Genomic DNA, 20,804 nt, shown 5'->3' with positions numbered 1-20,804 from the left:
GGATTTGTCAATCCTGGTCAAGAACGTAAAGTTTGTAAACATCTTAAATCTCTTTATGGATTAAAGCAAGCTCCAAAATAATGGCATGATAAATTTTAAAAAGTTATGATTTATAATGGCTACTTAATCAATGGTGGAGATATCTGCATATTTAGTAAATTTCAAGAAAATTTTGGTGTTATAATATGTCTTTATGTAGATGACATGTTGATCTTTGGAACTGATATCGAAAGAGTCAAAGAAACAAAATATTTTCTTGCTTTTCAGTTTGAAATGAAAGATCTTGGAGAAGTTGATGTAATTTTAGACATCAAAATTGTAAGATCGGCAAGTGATTTGACTCTTACTCAATCAAGCTATATTGAGAAGGTTCTAAAGAAGTTTGGTCATTTTGACGACAAGCCTGCTCCTACACCATTTGATCCTAGCATCAAGCTAGTACGAAACTCTGGTGATATTCTTGATCAATTGACATATTCTCAGATTGTTGGGAGTCTTATGTATGCTGGCATTGTACCAGGCCAAATATTGCTTATGCAGTATGAACTTTGAGCAAGTTTACTGGTAGCCCTGGAGTTGAGCATTGGAATGCCTTAATTCATATTTTAAGGTATCTGAAGGGTACAATTAATGTTGGCCTGCATTATTCTACCTTTCCAGCAGTTTTTGAAGGCTACAGTGATGCTACTTGGAATTCTGATCTGAATGACTCTAAATCTATTACTGTTTGGATTTTCACTTTGGCTGGAGCAGCAATATCTTGGAGATCAAAGAAGCAGACATGTATTACTTACTCAACCATGGAGTCAGAATTTATCGCTATGTCTTCTGCTGGAGAAGAAGCTGATTGGCTGCGGAGTATACTAATAGATATTCCATTATAGGGTAAGCTAATACCACCTTTGACTATATATTGTGATAATAAAGCTGCTATATTTCGGGCTTCAAGTGATTGTTTCAATGGGAAGTCAAGACAAGTTCGCCTCAAACACAATCATGTGTGAATATTATTGGAGGATGGCATAATATCACTTCAATATGTGAAGTCCAAACTCAATTTAGCAGATCCTTTGTCTAAAGGGTTAGGCAAGGAATTGATGGTACAAACTTGTAATGGGATGGAAATAAAACCTGTTATAGATTGATTGTACTTTATGGTAACCCTACCTAATGATGTAATCTTAGGTTCAAAGGGAAAAACAAGTAAAGTTACAATTGTGAAGCACATCAATAAAATTTTCTTTTTCCCTAGAGAGTGAGTAGATGTGCATAAGTTGAGATTTATTATCTTGATAAATCTATAAGACTGATATCGGTTGGAGTAAATAATAACACTCTTGATAGATTTGACAGTATTCCTACAAAAGAAAAGAATGAGATTATATTCTCTTATTAAGTCTATACATCAATTTCGGTTGGAGTGTGTAGGAACACTCTTGATAGATTTACTGATACTTTGTTGTAAATAAGGATGAGATTAATTTCTCTTAATGAAATTCATAGACTATTTAGTCGGAGTATGCAAAGTTACTCTTGATGAATTCACCGCACTAAGTGCGAAGTGGAGGTCGCTTCAATAAGATTTTTACAGGAAAATCTTAAAGCACTTAGCTAAAATGATTCGGGACACATGGCCGTAAGGTGTCAAAGGATTTTGATTTTCACCGGAACATAGCAGTATGCGTGGAGTATTTTTCTACTTCATTCAATGAACTACTTAGTTCAAAATTTGTTCACTAAGTAGTCAATGATTTAGAAAGTCTTCACTAGCTAATGGTTCAAGTCCAAAAGACACCATTATTGATGCATGTTGCTAGATTGATGTCTCAAATGAATTTTGTTTTTTAAAGATAAAATTTCTTGAAACAAGTGGGGGATTGTTGATTTTATGTTTCAATAAATTTTGAAACAAATACATCGGTTAAAGATTTTTTAAGAGTTATGTTTCAATTAGTTTTGAAACAAATGCATCACTTAAAGTTTTGAGTTACAAAGGAAATGAAGTTGATAAATTCATTATTCATAAGTTTTGAGTTACAAAGAAAATGTATTTGACAAATTCATTATTCATTAAGTTTTACGTTATAGGTTCTTGAAAGAATGACATTTTTTATTTTAAAACATACATTAACCTATTAACTATTTCTTAATTAATATGCTTCTCATGCATGAAACTTTCATCCTATAAATAGTGTTTTCTTTGGTTTGAAAAAAAAAAGCACTCAAAACTACTTTCCCCTTGAAAACACTAGAGAGACATTGATCAAATGGTGAAATCACTAATTCAAGAATAGAAGAGCAACATTCTTGAATGCTACTTGTTTTGTGGCTTAGTTGAATCCCGAAGATAGAGTTGTCACTTGTTCTTCCGTTTGCTCGTGGGAGAGACTCCAACTATCTTCAAGAAGCGTATTATCGTGCCTCTAAGCCAAGCAAGTTTTATTTTGAATTTCTTGTACAATTATCATTATTGTTCTAACATTTTATACCCAACTTTTTTTTTGCTTTTCTTTAATATATATATAATCAGAGAATGACAGAGTCAAATACTATATACTATATTGTGACGCCCTAAATTTTTGGGGCCTGTCACCCGTCAGGATTGTGCGTGCCAACTAGGCTGCAACATTGTCAGCTATGCAGGCGGCATGTGCTGAGGGAATATGCTAAAGTCGAAGATGAGGCAAAGGGGCATAACATGAGGCAACCAACATCTATATATATTGCATGACATGTCCTAAGAGTGCCAATGTGATTTGAAGAGGGCTTGGTGTGAGCCCAAGGGGGCGGAGGCATGGTGAGGATCGTAGGCGGTGTTCGATGTCAGCACCGTGCCATTTTGAGCTACAAGTGGAATCTAAGGATTCCGGTTTACAGTGTTGATATTAAGGGTACCTTATGTATGCTTACCAAATTTGGGGTCATTTGGAGTTCGTTTGGATAGGGGCTTGACTTGGCCAAAGTCCAGTGGCATTGTCGTAATTTTCTGATTGGTCCGAAGGCCATAACTCGTTCCATGTGTATGGGAATGGGGTGAAACTTCATGGAGGTGTGAAGAAAGTCAAGAAAAAAGAGTAGGAACAAACGACACCCAATTTGAAGGTCGGATGAATGATCTAAGCCCCAGTATGATTCTCGGGCAGAATGATGTCTAGTGCCAGACATTGAGATTATTTATTTTAAGCATATATAAGGGGGGTATACATGGTGACAGCCTACCAGCCTCCCCCGGGTGTGTCGACATATGGCCACCCCAAGAGTGTTGCCTTGAGGGACAACCTCAAGGGCTTGCCTTGGCATGTCAAAGGAATGCGCAAGGTACTCATAGGGCTCGGGAACCCTATGGGCAATGCAGGGTCGGGTGGACTAGCGTTGGGCACCCCGACAAGGCTAGAGGTTGGCTATATGAACCGACAAGCCCCGCGGGCTGTCTAAATGATGGAAGGATGCCTCCAAGCCGATAGAGCAATCGAGATACTCTCCCCAAAAGACTCGTGAGCTAACTTCTGAGCTTGGTCAAGGTTCAGCCAAGCGAGCAAGGGTCCGTTGGCCCAGACGCGCAGTTGTGGGGCGACACTGTGCTATGAAAGTTGGATGCAAGTTGCGTAGGCTATGTTTGGCTATGCCATAAGACATGAGAGGGCATGACTAAGGAAGACGCTTGAGACAAAGGCCAAGGATTAAAGGTTGCCCTACTCGAGCGAAGCAAAGGCCAAGTGCACATGCACAAGGCGATGTCAAGCTTGAAGATGGGACTGTGCACGCTATAGTGATGCCCAGGTCCAGGCGAGGGACGAGTATATCCGTAGCCATTCCCAGGAGCGCATATGGATGAGATCTAAGGATTAAAGGTGCGCTATAAGAGTTGCTTATACGTTGGCCATGTCAGCCGACATGTTGATAGAGCGGCACCAAAGGGAGCAAACCTCTGAGACTAGCTTCCCACAGGCACAGAATCATGCTAAAGACCTGGGAAATGAGGAAGGCTGCCCCATAGTTGGGGGAACCATGGGCGCCGCACGGGCAAAATTGTGTGCCGCTGACACAGTCAAAAATGAGCCCGTGACAATATTCTTCATTACATATTTCCATGTGGGTGTTGCAATTTTCAAGAAAAGAATAGATTTTTGATGGGTAGAAAGAGAATTAGAAAGAGAAAAAGAAAGCTAATTGGGTGTTTTTGTTTTTGTTCATAATTTCATAGTATTACTATACTATTACTACTACTATATGAATTTCAAGAAAATGTTATTTATTACTATTAGGCAAATCTCACCACACATCTTAATCACCAGTACTTTGCAGTGTGATGGACTTTTTTTTACTTTTGAGGGGGGTAAGAGAGAGAATAGATAATGGGGTTTTTCAGTTGAAAAACCCAATGATTAGGAAAAAGGGTACTAACACACGTAAATATTAAGCTGTAAATAAAAGCAATAGAGCATAGGATGAAAGCTGTGAAGATGTTCTTTATAATTTTAAATAACTTAGTTTGGCAATAAAACGTTCCTCTTTAACATGTAAAATGATTGCAACAATTCAAAAATTTGCTATCTATGGTGCTTGGATTTTTTTAAAATATCAACGGATGGATGTCGAGTTCGTCAAAGCTAGTGTATTTTTGAAAAATCCGACACAGGTGTGGCATCAAAAGTGAAAGTTCGCACAACTTAGCACATATCGAAAACAACTTCTTCATCTCTATTTTCAAGATAGGGTAAAATTTGTGTATACACCGTCTTTTTTAAATTTCACTTGGAGAATTGAACTGTATATATTGTTATACCCTCTAACCATCTATATTATCTATTCAAGAATCAACATTGAAATTATCTCTTAGAACCTCATCAATATCATAGTTCTCCTCTGTTTTTAATAGGTACTAACAAACCACTAGTTTAAGAATGTCTTTTCTTGACTAAAATGAATTAATGAAATTGCCATAGACCCATATTTTTAAATTGATGAGAAGTTCGACTTGATATACTTTTTTGATTCGATTTTGACTTTTGTGTACGCTAGACCACTAGACAACAAGCTCACTTAGTGAGGCTTAATTACTTTTTAAAGCAAAATGAGATAATTATTTGAAATTGAAGGAGTAAATTAACCTCCTATATTTTCTATTTTGTAGCTGAGATTGTGTTGCAAGAGTTTCTAGTTGTTTTGATGTTTGTGTACGCTAGACCACTAGATAACAAGCTCGGTGAGGGTTAATTACTCTCTAAAGTAAAACGAGATAATTATTTTGAAATTGAAGAAGTATGTATTATTATAATTACTTGATTAACCTCCTACATTTTCTATTCTTTCTTTAGCTGAGATTGTGTTGCAAGAGTTTCTAGTTGTTTTGAATTTTGCGGCTCATTTGGTGAGGGTTAAGTTCTCTATAAAGCAAAATGAGATAATTATTTTGAAATTGAAGGAGTATGTTTATTATAGTTACTTGATTAACCTCCAACATTTTCTATTCTTTCTGTAGTTGGAATTGTGTTGTAAGAGTTCAGCCAATTCATTTGGGACCCTGCAGATCCACTCTTTTTCCTATTCAAAGATCAACCCCCTGGCTCTGTGTTTTCACATCTAGAATTATTTGCAGATGAAGAGATGTTAAGTAGCTGTTTTGACTTTCGTGGATGCTAAACCACTAGACAACAAGCTCACTTGGTGAGGGTTGAGTACTCTCTAAAGCAAAACGAGATAATTATTTTGAAATCGAAGGATTATGTACTACTATACTTATTTGATTAACCTCCTACATTTTCTACTCCTTTTGTAGCTGAGATTGTGTTGTAAGAGTGCCTAGTTGTTTTGACTTTTGTGGACGCCAGACCACTAGACAAACAAGCTCACTTGCTGAGGATTGAACACTCTCTAAAGCAAAACGAGATAATTATTTTGAAATCAAAGGAATATGTATTACTATAGTTACTTGATTAACCTCCTATATTTTTTGTTCTTTCTGTAGTTGGGAATGCGTTGCAAGAATTTCTACATCTTTGTCTAACTGTACTTTGGCTTCATCTACTTCTAATCAATAACTTTGCCTAACTTTGCATGACTAATCTCTGCATATCTAATTCATATATTATTAATACGTGCATAACTTCAATCAACTTCGGCTGAATCAAAGAAGACAATAATACTGTAATAATAACAAAAATTATCTTTATCCATATAGCTTTGGCACAATTCGTTTCAAGTGTAACATAATGAGTATAAGATCTAAAATTATGATACTAATTAATTAACCAAATGATTGTCTTCAACAGTGGTGTCACACTTATATTGCCATAATTCAGTAATTTTGATGTGGGACAATTGTTGTTTTGAGATTGTTTGGTATGAAGGAAAATATTTTTTTTGAAAAAACGATTTTTTGAAAACTAAGTGATTCTTTTACTTAGTTTATAATATTTGGGAAGTAAGTAAAATTTATATTATTTCAAAAATATTTATATGTAGCATAGGATAGGAAGATACTATATGGGTGTAAGTCCATCCCGGGTGGCTGGTGGGGTGGGGGACTGGGGTCGGGGTTGCTGGAGGTGGGTGGCCATCAAGATGTGGGGGGAGGGTATGGGCAATAGCGGAGTCAAGATTTTTATTGAGGGGGTTTAGAAGTATATATACGAATTAGTCGAAGGGGGTTCAACATCTATTATATATGTATAAAAAATATTTTTAATCATGTAAAAATAGTATAAAAACAGTATAACTTTCCGTCAAAGAGAGTTCGGATGAACGCCTGGACCAAAGGTGGCTCCGCCACTGGAAATGGGAGTCGTGGGGGCGAGGAGGATATAATAACCTTGAGACAGGACGGACCTAAGTACAAATATTTGGCACTCCGACCCATTAAATTATATGCAGATTAGGTATAATTAGATAAGAAATGTATAAAAATTGATATAGAATGTAAAAAACCATCCTTAAATCAAGAATATAGTTGAGTGCTTTGGTTTTCAAACAGAACCTTAAAACTTTAGTTGTCAATATGTGTGTTCAAACCTCCTGAACACCCACGACCAATAAATTCTAGGTCCACTACTGCCTTAAGATGTCACTTGAAACTATGCCTGTCAAGTGGGCCGGGTCGGACTAGCCCGAAACCGGCCCGTGTTATTTAATCGGGTTGAGGGCCGGGCCGGTCCGGACCCAACAGTAAAAAAATCAAAAACCACCCTAACCCGGCCCACTTAACCCAATCCGGTCAAACCCACCTAAACCCGGTCAAACCCGTTTAAAAAACCGGTCAAACCCGGTCAAAAATATAAAAAAAAAACTTTTTTTCAAGATACATTATATATACCCACCTATATACATTATAAATACGTTAAGCAATATATATACACTGTATATATAGTATATACTACATTAGAGTTTAAGAAATATACACACATATACACAATTACACATATATACGCACCATCCAAATATATATGTACTACTTTAAACTTTAAAGTTTAAATAAAATATACTAATATATATATATATATATATATATATATATATATATATAATTATATATATATATATATATATAATTATATATATATACACATGTTTACGTTAAATATACACGTCTATAGAAGATCTAATCACATAAATACTCTCTAATCTATGTATATGTAATACTTTAAATGAAATATACTATAATATATAAACATTACTATATATATTTGTATAGTTATATACTAATTTATAAAACATATACACATGTATACGTTAAATATACACATCTATAGAAGATCTATTCACATATATACACTCTATTCTATGTATATGTAATACTTTAAATGAAATATACTACAATATATATACATCACAATATATATTTGTATAGTTATATACTAATTTATAAAATATATACACATGTATACGTTAAATATATACATTTATAGAAGATCTATTCACATATATACACTCTATTCTATGTATATGTAATACTTTAAATGAGATATACTACAGTATATATACATTACAATATATATTTGTATGGTTATATACTAATTTATAAAATATATACACATGTATACGTTAAATATGCACGTCTATAGAAGATCTATTCACATATATGCACTCTATTCTATGTATATGTAATACTTTAAATGAAATATACTATAATATATTTGTATAGTTATATACTAATTTGTAAAACATATATACTTTGATACGTTAAATATATACATCTATAGAAGATATATACACACCATTCAATATATATGTACTAGTTTAAATAAAATATATACTACAATACATATATATATACTAGAATATATATATATATAGTTATATACATAACGTATACATTAAATATACTCATCTATAGAAGATATATACACATATATATATCATTCAATATATTCACTACTTTAAATAAAACATACACTACAATATATATATATATATATATATATATAGTTATAGTTATAGTTATATACTAATTTATAAAACATATACACATATATACGTTAAATATATACTACTTTATATTTAGAAGATATACACACACATATATATACCATTCAATATATACACTACCTTAAATAAAAGTATAAAACATATGCTACTTAATATAATAAATTAATAATATTTGATAGTAAATTAATAATGTATTAAAATTAAGTATTTAATTTCGGTTGGTGAAATTCTGAATTTTCAAAAAAAAAAAAAAAAAAAACTTAATCGGGCCGGGCCGGTTAATCGGTGGGCCCAAATTGAGTTGGGTCCGGGCCGGGTTAACCGTGCCCAAATAAAAAACCCAATCGGACCGGGACCCGGACCTCTAAAACCCTTGGGCTTACCGGGCTGAGTTAAACCGGGCCAGTTCGGACCGGTTTTAACCGACCCGTTTGACACCCATACTTAAACTTATATTCATGTTTTACTTCTCATCAATTTTCTCACTATTCAGGAACTTATTGTTCTAGATAAAATATCTTTTTCAGAACACGCTTACCAATTAAATACAGAAAAATTGAAAAATATTTTCTCCGCACCATACACACCCTCTATGAATTCATTTTTGGTAAATTAATACTTTATCTTGTACTATATGTATTCTCAAGGGACATCAATACTAAATATTAGCACTACAACACCAATAACATACCTCGTTAATTCTACAAAGTGAGGTCTAGAGAAGATAAAATATACGTAATTCATACCACTACCTCAAATAAAGTAGAGAGTCTGTTTAATTTCCAATAGTCCCTCGACTCAGGACATCAATCTAGTTCAAAAATAAAATATTATTATTATATAGAGAAAATAGTCTATTACCACCTTGAACTATACGTGAAAAGGCTGAGACACACTCGAACTTTAGAAGGGTCTTATTACCCCACTGGATTAATTAAAATCGTATTTTTTACAATCTTAGTGCCTACGTGGCACAACACACTGAAGGGTCCACGTAGGCACACGTGTGTGCCATGTATGTGTCACGTAGGTATTAAAGTTATCAAAAATACGATTTTAATTAGTCCAGGGGTAATAGGACCCTCCTAAAGTTCGGATGTGTCTCAGCCTCTTTGCGTATAGTTCAAGGTGGTAATAGAATATTTTCCCTATTATATATTATAAATGATTTTTTTTTTGGTCAAGCATAGAGAGTACACTATTTGTGGTAAAAAAAGAATTCAAGTTTCTTCAGAAAGACAAGACATCATGAAAATGTCTCAACATATCAATGTTACATACAATGGTTAGGTTTTCTTAGAGGGTTTTGATTTGGACCAGACAACCTAAAGTGATAACATGTCAAATATAATTTCTTATCCACAGTACAATGTACAAGACAAACAACTTCATACATAAATATGTTAATTTAAATTGAAAGTTCTTGAAAAGGTGTTTTCTAAGTACCAAACATAAGTACCAACTATTATGTTCGTATGTTTTTGTCTTTACTTCTTTGCCTTTGTTATCTATGGAAATAGAATGATGTAGATTGATTGAGAGGGTAGAAGTTGCTTTTTTGATTCTTTGGGGTTGTTGGTGAAATTAATTTTAGTCAAAAAATCTGTTTGGCCTTCTATTTATACATAGTAATTGCACATAGGGGAGGTCGGGGTCGTTCGGTGTGAGGCATAACAGATAAATAGTTTTGGAATAAAATGAAGGACTATTTTAATTCATATTTGGTGTGAGGTATTAACTAGTACCGAAATTATTTATCCACCATAGTGATGGAATAAGTTATCTCATATACATAATGAAATAACTAATCCCAAGATTAATTATACCGAAATAACCTTTTCCAACCAAACAACCTCGGGATCAGGATACTATGTTTCTGAACTACAGAGAGACTTACGAAGGCAAATTCATATTAATTGCTACAAAAAGAAATATGATACGAAGTAAGCCGAGTAAATTATTGGTGCTATTGAATATAGAATTTTATGAATTAAGCATGATGCATTTTCTTTTTTTATATCTCTTTCGTCTTTAAAAATAAATAACTTGTTTATAGCACATTCATGTTGTCATATGGCTTTCTCTAAAATTAGATATATATTTTATATTATGTACATATTTTCTAGAGTTAATCCAGTATTATCTATTGACCCTCATGATCTAAAAAATGTTTAAAATGATGCACGTGATTAATTATTGAGTTATTTACTCAAAGAAATAGATATCAATACTCACTTATTATTTTCTTTATTCTCAATAGTGTACTTCTATTCTAAAAATTCCAAATTCGCCTCTCATTAAAAAATTAAGATTGAATTTATATAAAGATTCAAACTTTTTGAATGATGAAGCCCTAATTTTTTTTTAAACTTTAGAAAGAGATGTAACTTTCTATGGGAAAAACTTTAGCCATGAATATGGAAAATGAGCTTTATAGTGACTACCCTACCAAAACATTTCTATTTCTAATAATGCATTGTAACAATATTGATAGCAAGATCCATAAAGTGACATAGAAGTACGTTATTATAACCTTTTGAAAAACAAATAGTAGTATATAATTATAAGACAAATAGAGACATATATAATTTATAAATATATAAAAATACGTTCATGTCAATTTTTTGTGGAACAAATGTAGGCTCAAATATAGGCATTGCGTGTGAATAGTGATCCTTTTCAACAACAACATATCTTTTGACTTGATTGTGTTTTCATCTCTCCATTATATAGTTTAACATGTGATATCAGATTAATTATAATTTTTCTGGTTAGTCAATTAATATAAATTAAGTATTGCTATGAAATTCTACACAAATATAATGATGTTATCTTTATTGTTTCAAAAAACAGTTAGATGTATCTTTTATATGATGAGAAATTAAATGTGTCGGAGATTAGTCTCGCCTCTCTCACCTTGTTCATTACGAAAGTCATTTTTACCTTGTTTAAAATATTTTGTCCCTAATCTATTGCTCCTAATATGCTCACAAATTCATCTCAACATCCTCATTTCCGTCACACTCATCTTCTGTACATGTGAGTTCTTGATTGGCCAACAATTTACCCCATATTACGTAGCTTGTCTAACTTATAACCTTACCATTACATCTTGGTTGGTGAACATTTTTATTACACAAAACACAAGATGCTAGCTTCCATTTCATCCACCCTACATTAGTACGTGCGTTCGTGTAACATCATCGTCGATCAATCTCCCTATTTCTTAGAATTATTGACCTAGGATATTCGAAACAACCTCTATTATATTGGAGATGACTTGAGGATCAATCCTCACTTTGAGGATCAATCCTCACTTCCATATCTTTCTCGTGAGTTACGCCACTAGCTTTAAAGTTGCAGTCCAAGCACTCTATCTTAGTCATGCTTAACCGAACCTTTTGTACTCTAGGTTTGTCTCCAACCCTCCAGCCTATCGTTAATTCCGTCACGAATCTCGTCAATTAAGACTATTAATCACTAAAATACAGTTTTCAAAGCATTAAATTTATTATAATCAACGGGTGACATAGAAAAATTACTCATACTATTTATCGTTTCTTAATCTGTGTGTCGAGTCAATAATGGATATACAAGTATTGTTGGATGGAGGGAGTACATAAGTATTACTATTACTTGTATTGCTCAATTATTGATGTTGGTAAACTACTTAAAGGGGACAATGGAAAGGTAGAGTAACTTTTTCACATGATAAAAGGTTGGAAGTTGTTGAAGTTTTATTACTGCTTGGGGAATTCTTGAAGCCAATAGGAAATGTGTGCAGGAGACTCTGAGAACCAAACATGGCAATACAGAGGAAAATGACTATCTCTTTTTGTTTGTTTCACCCTAATATTGAGGTCTTTTTTTTCCTTTTCAATAAAAATATTTAAAATTTTAGTCTATGTATAACAACAATAACATATTCACTACTCGTAAGGATGATTGAGTTGGCGTGACATGTAATGTTTCATAAGATGGGTCAGGAAGCGATATTCCTTGCCAACACCTTCTTAATCTAGCACAAGACTTATCCAGTACTCGTAAGGATGATTGAGTTAGTGTAACATGTGATATTTCATAAGGTAGGCCAGGGAGCGATTTCCCTTGCCAACACCTTCTCAGTCGAGCACTGAACTTGTGTAGTGTTTATGTTTCTTGTGTGATTATGTCTTGACAACACCTTTTAATTTGATTCACCCTAATATCGAGGTCTTTTTTCCTTCTCAATAAAAATGTTTAAAAATATAGTCTAGGTATAACAATAAAAACATATTCAGCAGTCGTAAGGTAGGTCGGGGAGCGATTTCCCTGGCCAATACTTTCTCAGTCGAGCGACGAACTTATCTAGTGTTGTTTACATCTCTTGTGTGATTATGTCCTTGCCAACGCCTTCTCAGTGAATCTTATTACATCGGTCTACATCTCTTTTGTGATTTACAAACTATTGTAGAAGAGCACATTTACCCGGTGTGCTCATGAAGGATCGCGACTGGGAGTTTCCTTGAGGGCTTCAAATAAAAATGACGTACTCAATATAATTTCACAAGTGGGTTTGAAAAAAGTGGTGAGTACGTAGGCTTACCTTACTTTAATTTATGCTGGTAAAAAGATTGTTTTCAATAGACCTTCTGCTCAAGCATATATATATATATATATATATATATATATATATATATATATATATTAGCTTAAAAACAGATATATTATCCGTGTATATAATTTAAACTCCTTTTAAATTTCATTGAACTTCACTTATGTGAACTTATTTATATTATTGGTCTCAAGCTCGAATAAAAAGAGGATAATTGTTGAGGATCAATAGAAAACGACCTATCTCTACCCATAAAGGTAGAGATAAAGCTGCGTACATCTTATTCTCTTACCGTACTTGTTGAATTACACTAAATTTTTTGTTGTTGCTATTGTTTCGATTTCATTGACTAGTACTCCCAAAGGCTAAGTCAGGTAGGGGCATTCAAACTTCCTTCGCTTGAAAATTATATTTGATTACTAACATGGGTTGTGGTGTAGTGGTGGAATTACTCTACCCTTAATTAGAGGGTTTCGAGGTCGAGCCTGGGTACGAACAAAATCCTGTTGGGAGCGCAATCCCCAGAATGACCCTACAATGCATGATCTGAATTAATCGAATCTCCAATGCGAGTACCGAATACCACATGAAAAAAATCTCCAATAACAATACCGAACACCAAATGAAAAAAAAAAAACAAATGTTGATTTTCTTTTGACTTCTTACATATTTACATTTTAATATTTTTAACCTTTTAATAAAAGTCCTGACTCCGCAATTCATCGGTACTCCCAACAATTATCAGTAAATATATGTGCTCTCCTCAGTCATTCAAAAACTTTTCTGTCCAAACCCTCAGTGTCACTACCACTTCTACAGAAAAAAAATCTTGAACATCCCAAAAAACTAATTTTGCATTTAGCAAATCTTGATTAAGAAAAGTACCCTTTGAGTGATCAAAAATGATCCAAAGTTAATTAATCACTTTTATATTTGGGATCTTGATTTAACCGATCTTTGTGATATAATTACATCATAATTTTTTCTCTTGTTGTCCATGGAGTACTACTACTTGAATGTCAAATGGAGGATAATACACAAAAAATTCCTCCTATTTTTTACAATCTCCTCTTTGTTCTTCACCTTTTTGGCAGCCTACAATTCCTTCAACTCTACAAGTCTCTTTGGTAAGTTTTTTTCTTTATAAATCAGTGTAATTTAACTTGTTATATTTTTTTAAGTGGAGTTTTATTAACATTAAAGTACAACAAAAATAAAAATAAGTAGTGGTGAAATTGAAAATTTTATCAAAAATGTTCAAGATTAATTAATATGTATCTATAGAAAGTAATTTTCTTTTTACTTATATATTCAGTATAATTTTTCGACCATCCTGTCGGCGGGTTGCTTAGGTCCAACCGGAGTTCGCGAGTGCACTAGAAGAAGCTCCAGTAGCTCCACTAGTGATAATAACAATAATTAGTGGTGAAATCAGAAATCTATCTAGAATGTTCAAGATTAATTAATATGTATGTATAGAAAGTAGTTTTTTTTTTACTTATATATCCGGTATAATTTTTTTTTACGTAAATATTCAGCCGACCTTGCTTCGTTCTAGGCAGCTCCACCAATGACAATAACAATAGTTAGTGGTGAAATCAAATTTTTTTATCAAAGAATGTTCAAGATTAATTTATATGTATGTATAGAAAGTAGTTTATTCCACTTATATATCGAGTGTAATTTTTTATATATATATAAATATTCAGGCGACCATCCTTCGTTCTAGGTACCTCCACGAATGACAATAACAATAATTAGTGGTGAAATCAGAAGTTTTATCAAAAATATTCAAGATTAATTAATATGTATGCATAGAAAATATTTTTTTACTTATATATTCAGTATTATTTTCTCTATATAAATATTCAACCGACCATACTTCGTTCTAGGTAGCTCCACCAGTAACGTAACAATAACAATAATTAATGGTGAAATCAGAAATTTTATCAAGAATGTTCAAGATTAATTAAAATGTATGTATAGAACGTAATTTTTTTTACTTATATATCTAATATAATTTTCTCTATATAAATATTCAGCTGACCATCCTTCGTTCTAGGTAGCTCCATAGGTGACAATAATAAAATACTCAATGTAATTTCACGAGTTAGGGTTTCTTATTTTTCAATGTACCATATTTAATTATGATTTATCTAATATTCACTAACAATGAAAATAATTTCTTTTACATGATTAGTGCAACTTAACGGAGAGGGTTTAATTTACTTGTTTTATTTTACCAGGTTACTGATTCAAATTGATTATAGGTGGTTATTTACCTTTATTTAAGCTTAATATAAATTATGATATAGTTTAAATTTTTGTATATTGTTAATATATGAAAATTAAATTATAATTAGTTTTGGCCAAGTTTGTATTTTTCCTCTTTGTCCTTCACTTTCTTTAATTTCCATTTTTATCTTTTCAGAAATCAATTTTGGATTGGGTGCTAAAGCTGATTTTTCCTTCCAGGTACTTTTATTACTTAATAACTATCTATTTTAACTTGGTGTCAGTTACTTATAGTTTGCCATTATTAATTAATAATAAGAGGGTGGAATTTAAGTACTAAAATTATTACTCCTTTCATTTCATTTCATTTCATTTTATGTGTTATTTTTTTATCGGATACGGAGTTTAAAAAATAAATGAGGATTTTGTAAAATTTATAAAATTGCCCTTCTTAAAGTCACTTTCACATTTACTTTTTAATTGTTTTTTCTTGTTAAGTTGGACTCAGTAAGAATAAAATGAGAATGATATTATTAAATAATTATTAAAAATATATTGTAATACTTTTTTTTTGGAACGAATAAAAAAGAAAAATATATCACATAAATTTATACGGATGAAGTAATATTACCAGTATACCTTGATTTCTAGGAAATATAACTGGTTTTGCAATAATCCCAAACTTGAAACTTGGCATTTTCCTAGGTCACCATTTTGAATTGAAGTTTCAAAATTGTTTAATCTACTTTGGTATTCCTTCCGTTCGATTTTATTTAACATATTTTTTACTTGATATATATATTAAGAAAAATAATTAATAACATGAATATTTTATCATAATACCTCCAATAATGTATATATTGTATTTTAAAATTCATTTGGTGAAAAAAAAATTAATGCTATAAGAATCAAATAAAAAAAAGAAATTATCTTTTTTTTGATATATCAAAAATGATAAGTAAAAATAGTAATTCAATTTAAAAAATAGTGATAAGTAAAAGCGAATGGAGGAAGAGAATATTAACATTTTTAGTTTAATTTCCCCCTCCCTCCCTTAAAAAAAAAAATTGAAATATATTTAAAAGGGCCGAATGACAGTTGAAAACTGTATCAGTATTGTATACAGACTGTATCTAAACTACATGAGTCAAAACGATCCAAATTAGGAAATGGCTATAAAGTAGAAATACTTTATCTGACTGATCATTTTTTGATAAAATCTCAAACTTGGGCTATTTGTTCTAAAAAGTGCTACACAGTGTCCTTTTCTCTTTACTTTTAGTCTTCTTTTCTTATTAAGTGGGACTCAATAAAAATAAAATGAGAATGATATCATTAAATAATTATCAAATAAGAAAATATGTCACATAAATTGTGACGGAGAAAATACTACTACTAATATAACTTGATTTCTAGGAAATATAATTGGTTTGCAATAATCCCAAACTTGAAACTTGGCATTTTCCTAGGTCACTATTAAAAAAATAAATTAATAATATAATTATTTTATTATAGTATTTTCATTAAATGATGTTTATATTATATTTTAAAATTAATTTGAAAAAAAATTAATTAATGCTATAAGGATAAAATAGAAAAAAAAATTATTTTTTCTTGATATATCAAAAATAACAAATAAAAATAGTAATCCAATTAGAAAAACAAGCGAACGGAAGAAGTATACAAATTACTATAGAGGATCTTATCATGTTTAGTCTAAACACCCCCCCATTCCCCCTTCCCCCAAAAAAATTACCCTTCTAATTGTAATAAACTATAGTTATTTTCAGTGTATATTCAATGTATAATTAGTGGTGATCATGCTTACTATAATAAAGATTAGGCTAGGAAATCACATTTAATAACGCTGAAATTGAGTTGTCTTAAACTTTTGACCTTCATCTAATTCGTAAATAAAATCTTTAAATCAAAAGTTTATCATGCAAATGTGATTTCAATTAAATTTAGAAACAATGCTATTTATAAAAATATTTTGTATTAATTCAGCCTATTTTGGCCCAACCCATCTTACTCAACACGATACATTTGCCACCCCTAGTATAATTATTGGTTCTTCTCTTGTTGTGCTTTCCCAATTATCGAATCCAAAAATTATAATTTAGAAACAACGCTACTTATAACATTTTTCTTTTATCAATTCAGTCTATTTTATCCAATTCATCTTAATCAAAACGATACATTGGCCACCCTAGTATAATTATTGGCTCTTCTCTTGTTTTGCTTTCCCAATTGTCAAATAAATCCAAAAATATAATTTAGAAACAACGCTACCTATAAAAATTCTTTTATTAATTCAGCCTATTTTGGCGCAATTTATCTTAATCAATACGGTATATTTTCCACCCCTATTATAATTATTGGTTCAGATCAAAATGAGACATTAAAAGAATTGATTGTTGAACCGTGTGATATGAGAAATTCTCAAGTACAATTTTAAGAAAAGGAATTGACCTATCTATTTCTGTCATAAAGAACAAGTCATTCAACAGGAAGATTTTGAAGTTACAGAGGCATGCGTTAAGTCATTAAGTATTAAAAATATGTTATTGCGCTTACTCCCGATAATTATATTAAAGCATATAGTTGAAAATCACGAGACGTTTTTTAATCAAAACGATACATTTACTACCCCTAGTATAATTATTAATTATTCGTTCTTCTTCTTGTTGTGCTTTCCCAATTATCAAATAAATCCAAAAATATAATGGGGTCCATGCATGCATGGAATGGAAAAATCAGTAGAATTGTTTGTCTTCATCCTAATTAGTCAGATTTCTTTCTGAAATTTTCCTTCAACCGGCGCTTTGAACGGAACAATGTTCCCATAGCCAAGGGCCACATGTTTATTAGTGACTGATGTGATTGTGGTGCTCAGATTAGCTTTCATATATTTAATTTTATAAAATATCTATCATTTTTCATCAGCAATAAATATCAAATAATTCTATTTCATCAAGGTAGAATAAATGGAAAGAAATCACATTTAATTTTACGAAATATTTATCACTTTTCATCAGCAACAAATATCAGATAATTCTATTTCATCAAGGTAGAACAGATTGAAAGAAATCACGTAATGTTTGTCTCTATTGAAAATTGAACCTCAGACCTAATAGCGTTCAACCCACTCCGTTCAACTTCTACGTCACACCCTTGGATGAGTGTTATCGAATAATTTTGTTTTATAATCGTGGTGTTTGAGTGAGTTTCTACATACCTAATTTCACTATTTACATATCATTTTCGACCAGCAACAAATACTAGGTAGTTTTGTTCCACCAAGGTAGAACGGATGGAAAGAAATTACGTAGTGTTTGTCTCTGTTGGGAATTGAACCTGAAACCTTATAGTGTGTTATCGAATTTTTTTATTTTTTATTTTATAATTGTGGTGTTCAGATCAGCTTTCGTGCATCTAATTTCATAGAATATCTATCACCTTCCGCCAGCACTAATACGAGGTAACTCTATTCCACCAAGGTAGAACAGATGGGAAGAATTTACGTAGGGTGTGTGTTTTCAAATATTTTTTTATAATCATGACGTTCGGGTCAGCTTTTGCACACCTAATCTCACAGAATGTCTATCACCTTTCACCACCAACAAACATCAGGTAACTTTGTTCCATCAAGGTAGAATAGATGAGAAGAAATCACGTACGATTTTGTTAGAAATTGAACCTGAGACCTTATGGTGATCAACCCCACTCCATTCCGGATGCATGTTATCCGATAAATTGTTGAAAAGTTTATGGAACATTCTCCATTACATTTTTTTGAGATATTAGAATCATTTACCAACAATAATAGCTTATAGTGAAACCTAACTTTAAAGATTTAACTTCTATACGTTCATAAGATAAACTTTTTTTTAATAATGTTATCAATGTAATTTAATAGGCGCTTGGGAAAATATTGGGTTAAAGTTTGTAATAGATGAATATTTGAGAGTGAAATCCATCATCTTTCATACTAACATTTCTTTATCTTACCAAAATTTTAAATACTTAATTTTCAATATTAGAATACCAAAAAAGATATTTGATGTCCATATGGTGCATTAATTCTTCTTTTTGGAAAAATTACAGAGTAAATTTATGTCTTGTATTTATTTGAAATAGACAGAACTTGAAAAAATTACAATCATAGCGAGAGTTTGAGTTTAATCTGTTTCATTGTAGTTGTTTCGCTTGAAGCTATATAGCGAGAGTCTGAGTTCAATCAGTTTTACTGTAGTTGTTTCACTTGAAGCTATATCAATTTGTTCTGTATTAGTGTATCAATTCACTTTGTATCTATTGTATTTGCTTGACTGATATAGAGCAAATCGACACAGAGCGAATAAATACAACAGATATAGAGTGATAAATTAATTGATATGCTGATAGAGAACTGATATGCTGAATTAATACTACGCTTAATCATTAGTTAATTTGATGATTTCTATGATTTTGAATAGCTAATTTATAGTATTACTTTGTGGGTGTCTTGTTTCCTTTATTATCTAGCAATGTGATATCTGTTTTTTAGGTTTGCTTTTATGTTTTTGTTTGTTATACTGTTATCTGTCCCGAACCGGAGGTCTATTGCAAACAACCTCCCTACTTCATCTGAGGTAGTGATATAAACTGCATACACTTTACCCTTCCAAACCCCACTTCCACTTTGTGGGAATACACTGATATATTATGTTATGTTGTTAGTCATTAATTAATTTATCACTATAATTGATAAATTAAACTCAAAATACCGCTATTTCTGAATTTTTCTTAATCACATCTTGATATATATTAATTACTTGCATCAGAGATTGAAGAAGGCCACAGGAAGTACAAGGAGGATTTTAGGTGGGCTAGGATCATCGCCGCCGCGGTGCACGTTAAAATGTGACAAGTGTATCCCATGCCATCCGGTCCACGTGACGGTGCCACCGGGTACTCCGGTGACAGCAGAGTACTATCCAGAAGCTTGGAGGTGCAAGTGTGGCAACAAGTTGTACATGCCCTAATTATATCATCATTTTTATGTGTTACACTTAATTTAATTTATGACTAGTTAGGAATATCAACATGAACTAATTAATTGACGCTTACTCTATATTATGAGGAAATGATAGTGATAGCAGTATGATTTGTAAATAGTATCCATTGAGGATTTGATTACATATTTGTATTTCCTCTGTTTAATTTATGTGGTACCGTGTGATTGATTTGACGCATTTCTTTTTTAATTTTTTTTTTTTTTTAAATTTATGATCTAAAACACTTCTTTATCATTTTTATGGCCATAAATTATTTTATTAAAGGTTAAAGGAAAAATTTAAAACTTAAATTACTTTTAATTATAGAAAACTGATATGCTTTTTGAGATAAATACAAAATTTAAACTAAAACTTGAGTTTAGACAAAGAATTTAAGTATTGTGAAACTATTAATACACAAAATATTCTATAATATCAAGTAAACGTGAACTGATATTGCAGGTTATTTAATTTTTATATAAAAAATTAAGTAATTTGTAATAGTGGATCAA

The 20,804-nt window shown here is 31.7% G+C and overlaps 1 protein-coding gene across 1 annotated transcript; it reads left to right on the top strand.

Annotated features, from left to right (window-relative positions):
* The first annotated feature begins 13,596 nt into the window (after positions 1 to 13,596).
* On the top strand, positions 13,597 to 20,486 carry LOC107875142 (EPIDERMAL PATTERNING FACTOR-like protein 6). The gene is made up of 3 exons (XM_016721760.2): positions 13,597 to 14,145; positions 15,450 to 15,493; positions 20,080 to 20,486. The coding sequence occupies exons 1-3, from the start codon at positions 14,016 to 14,018 to the stop codon at positions 20,278 to 20,280; spliced, it is 375 nt and encodes a 124-aa protein (XP_016577246.1). The 5' UTR covers positions 13,597 to 14,015; the 3' UTR covers positions 20,281 to 20,486.
* The last annotated feature ends 318 nt before the right edge of the window (positions 20,487 to 20,804 follow it).

Source organism: Capsicum annuum, chromosome 6 (assembly GCF_002878395.1).
Source record: "Capsicum annuum cultivar UCD-10X-F1 chromosome 6, UCD10Xv1.1, whole genome shotgun sequence".
Taxonomy (NCBI): Eukaryota; Viridiplantae; Streptophyta; class Magnoliopsida; order Solanales; family Solanaceae; genus Capsicum; species Capsicum annuum.
The sequence above is the reverse complement of the archived record's forward strand: the minus strand, read 5'-3'. Positions and strand labels throughout refer to the sequence as shown.

Bases quoted from the DNA above. Each gene is read 5' to 3' on its own strand.
- LOC107875142 (XM_016721760.2), top strand. From the start codon at position 14,016: ATGGAGTACTACTACTTGAATGTCAAATGGAGGATAATACACAAAAAA. The intron at 14,146-15,449 runs GTAAGTTTTTTT...TTATCTTTTCAG, and splicing joins CAACTCTACAAGTCTCTTTG to AAATCAATTTTGGATTGGGT. The intron at 15,494-20,079 runs GTACTTTTATTA...TACTTGCATCAG, and splicing joins AAGCTGATTTTTCCTTCCAG to AGATTGAAGAAGGCCACAGG.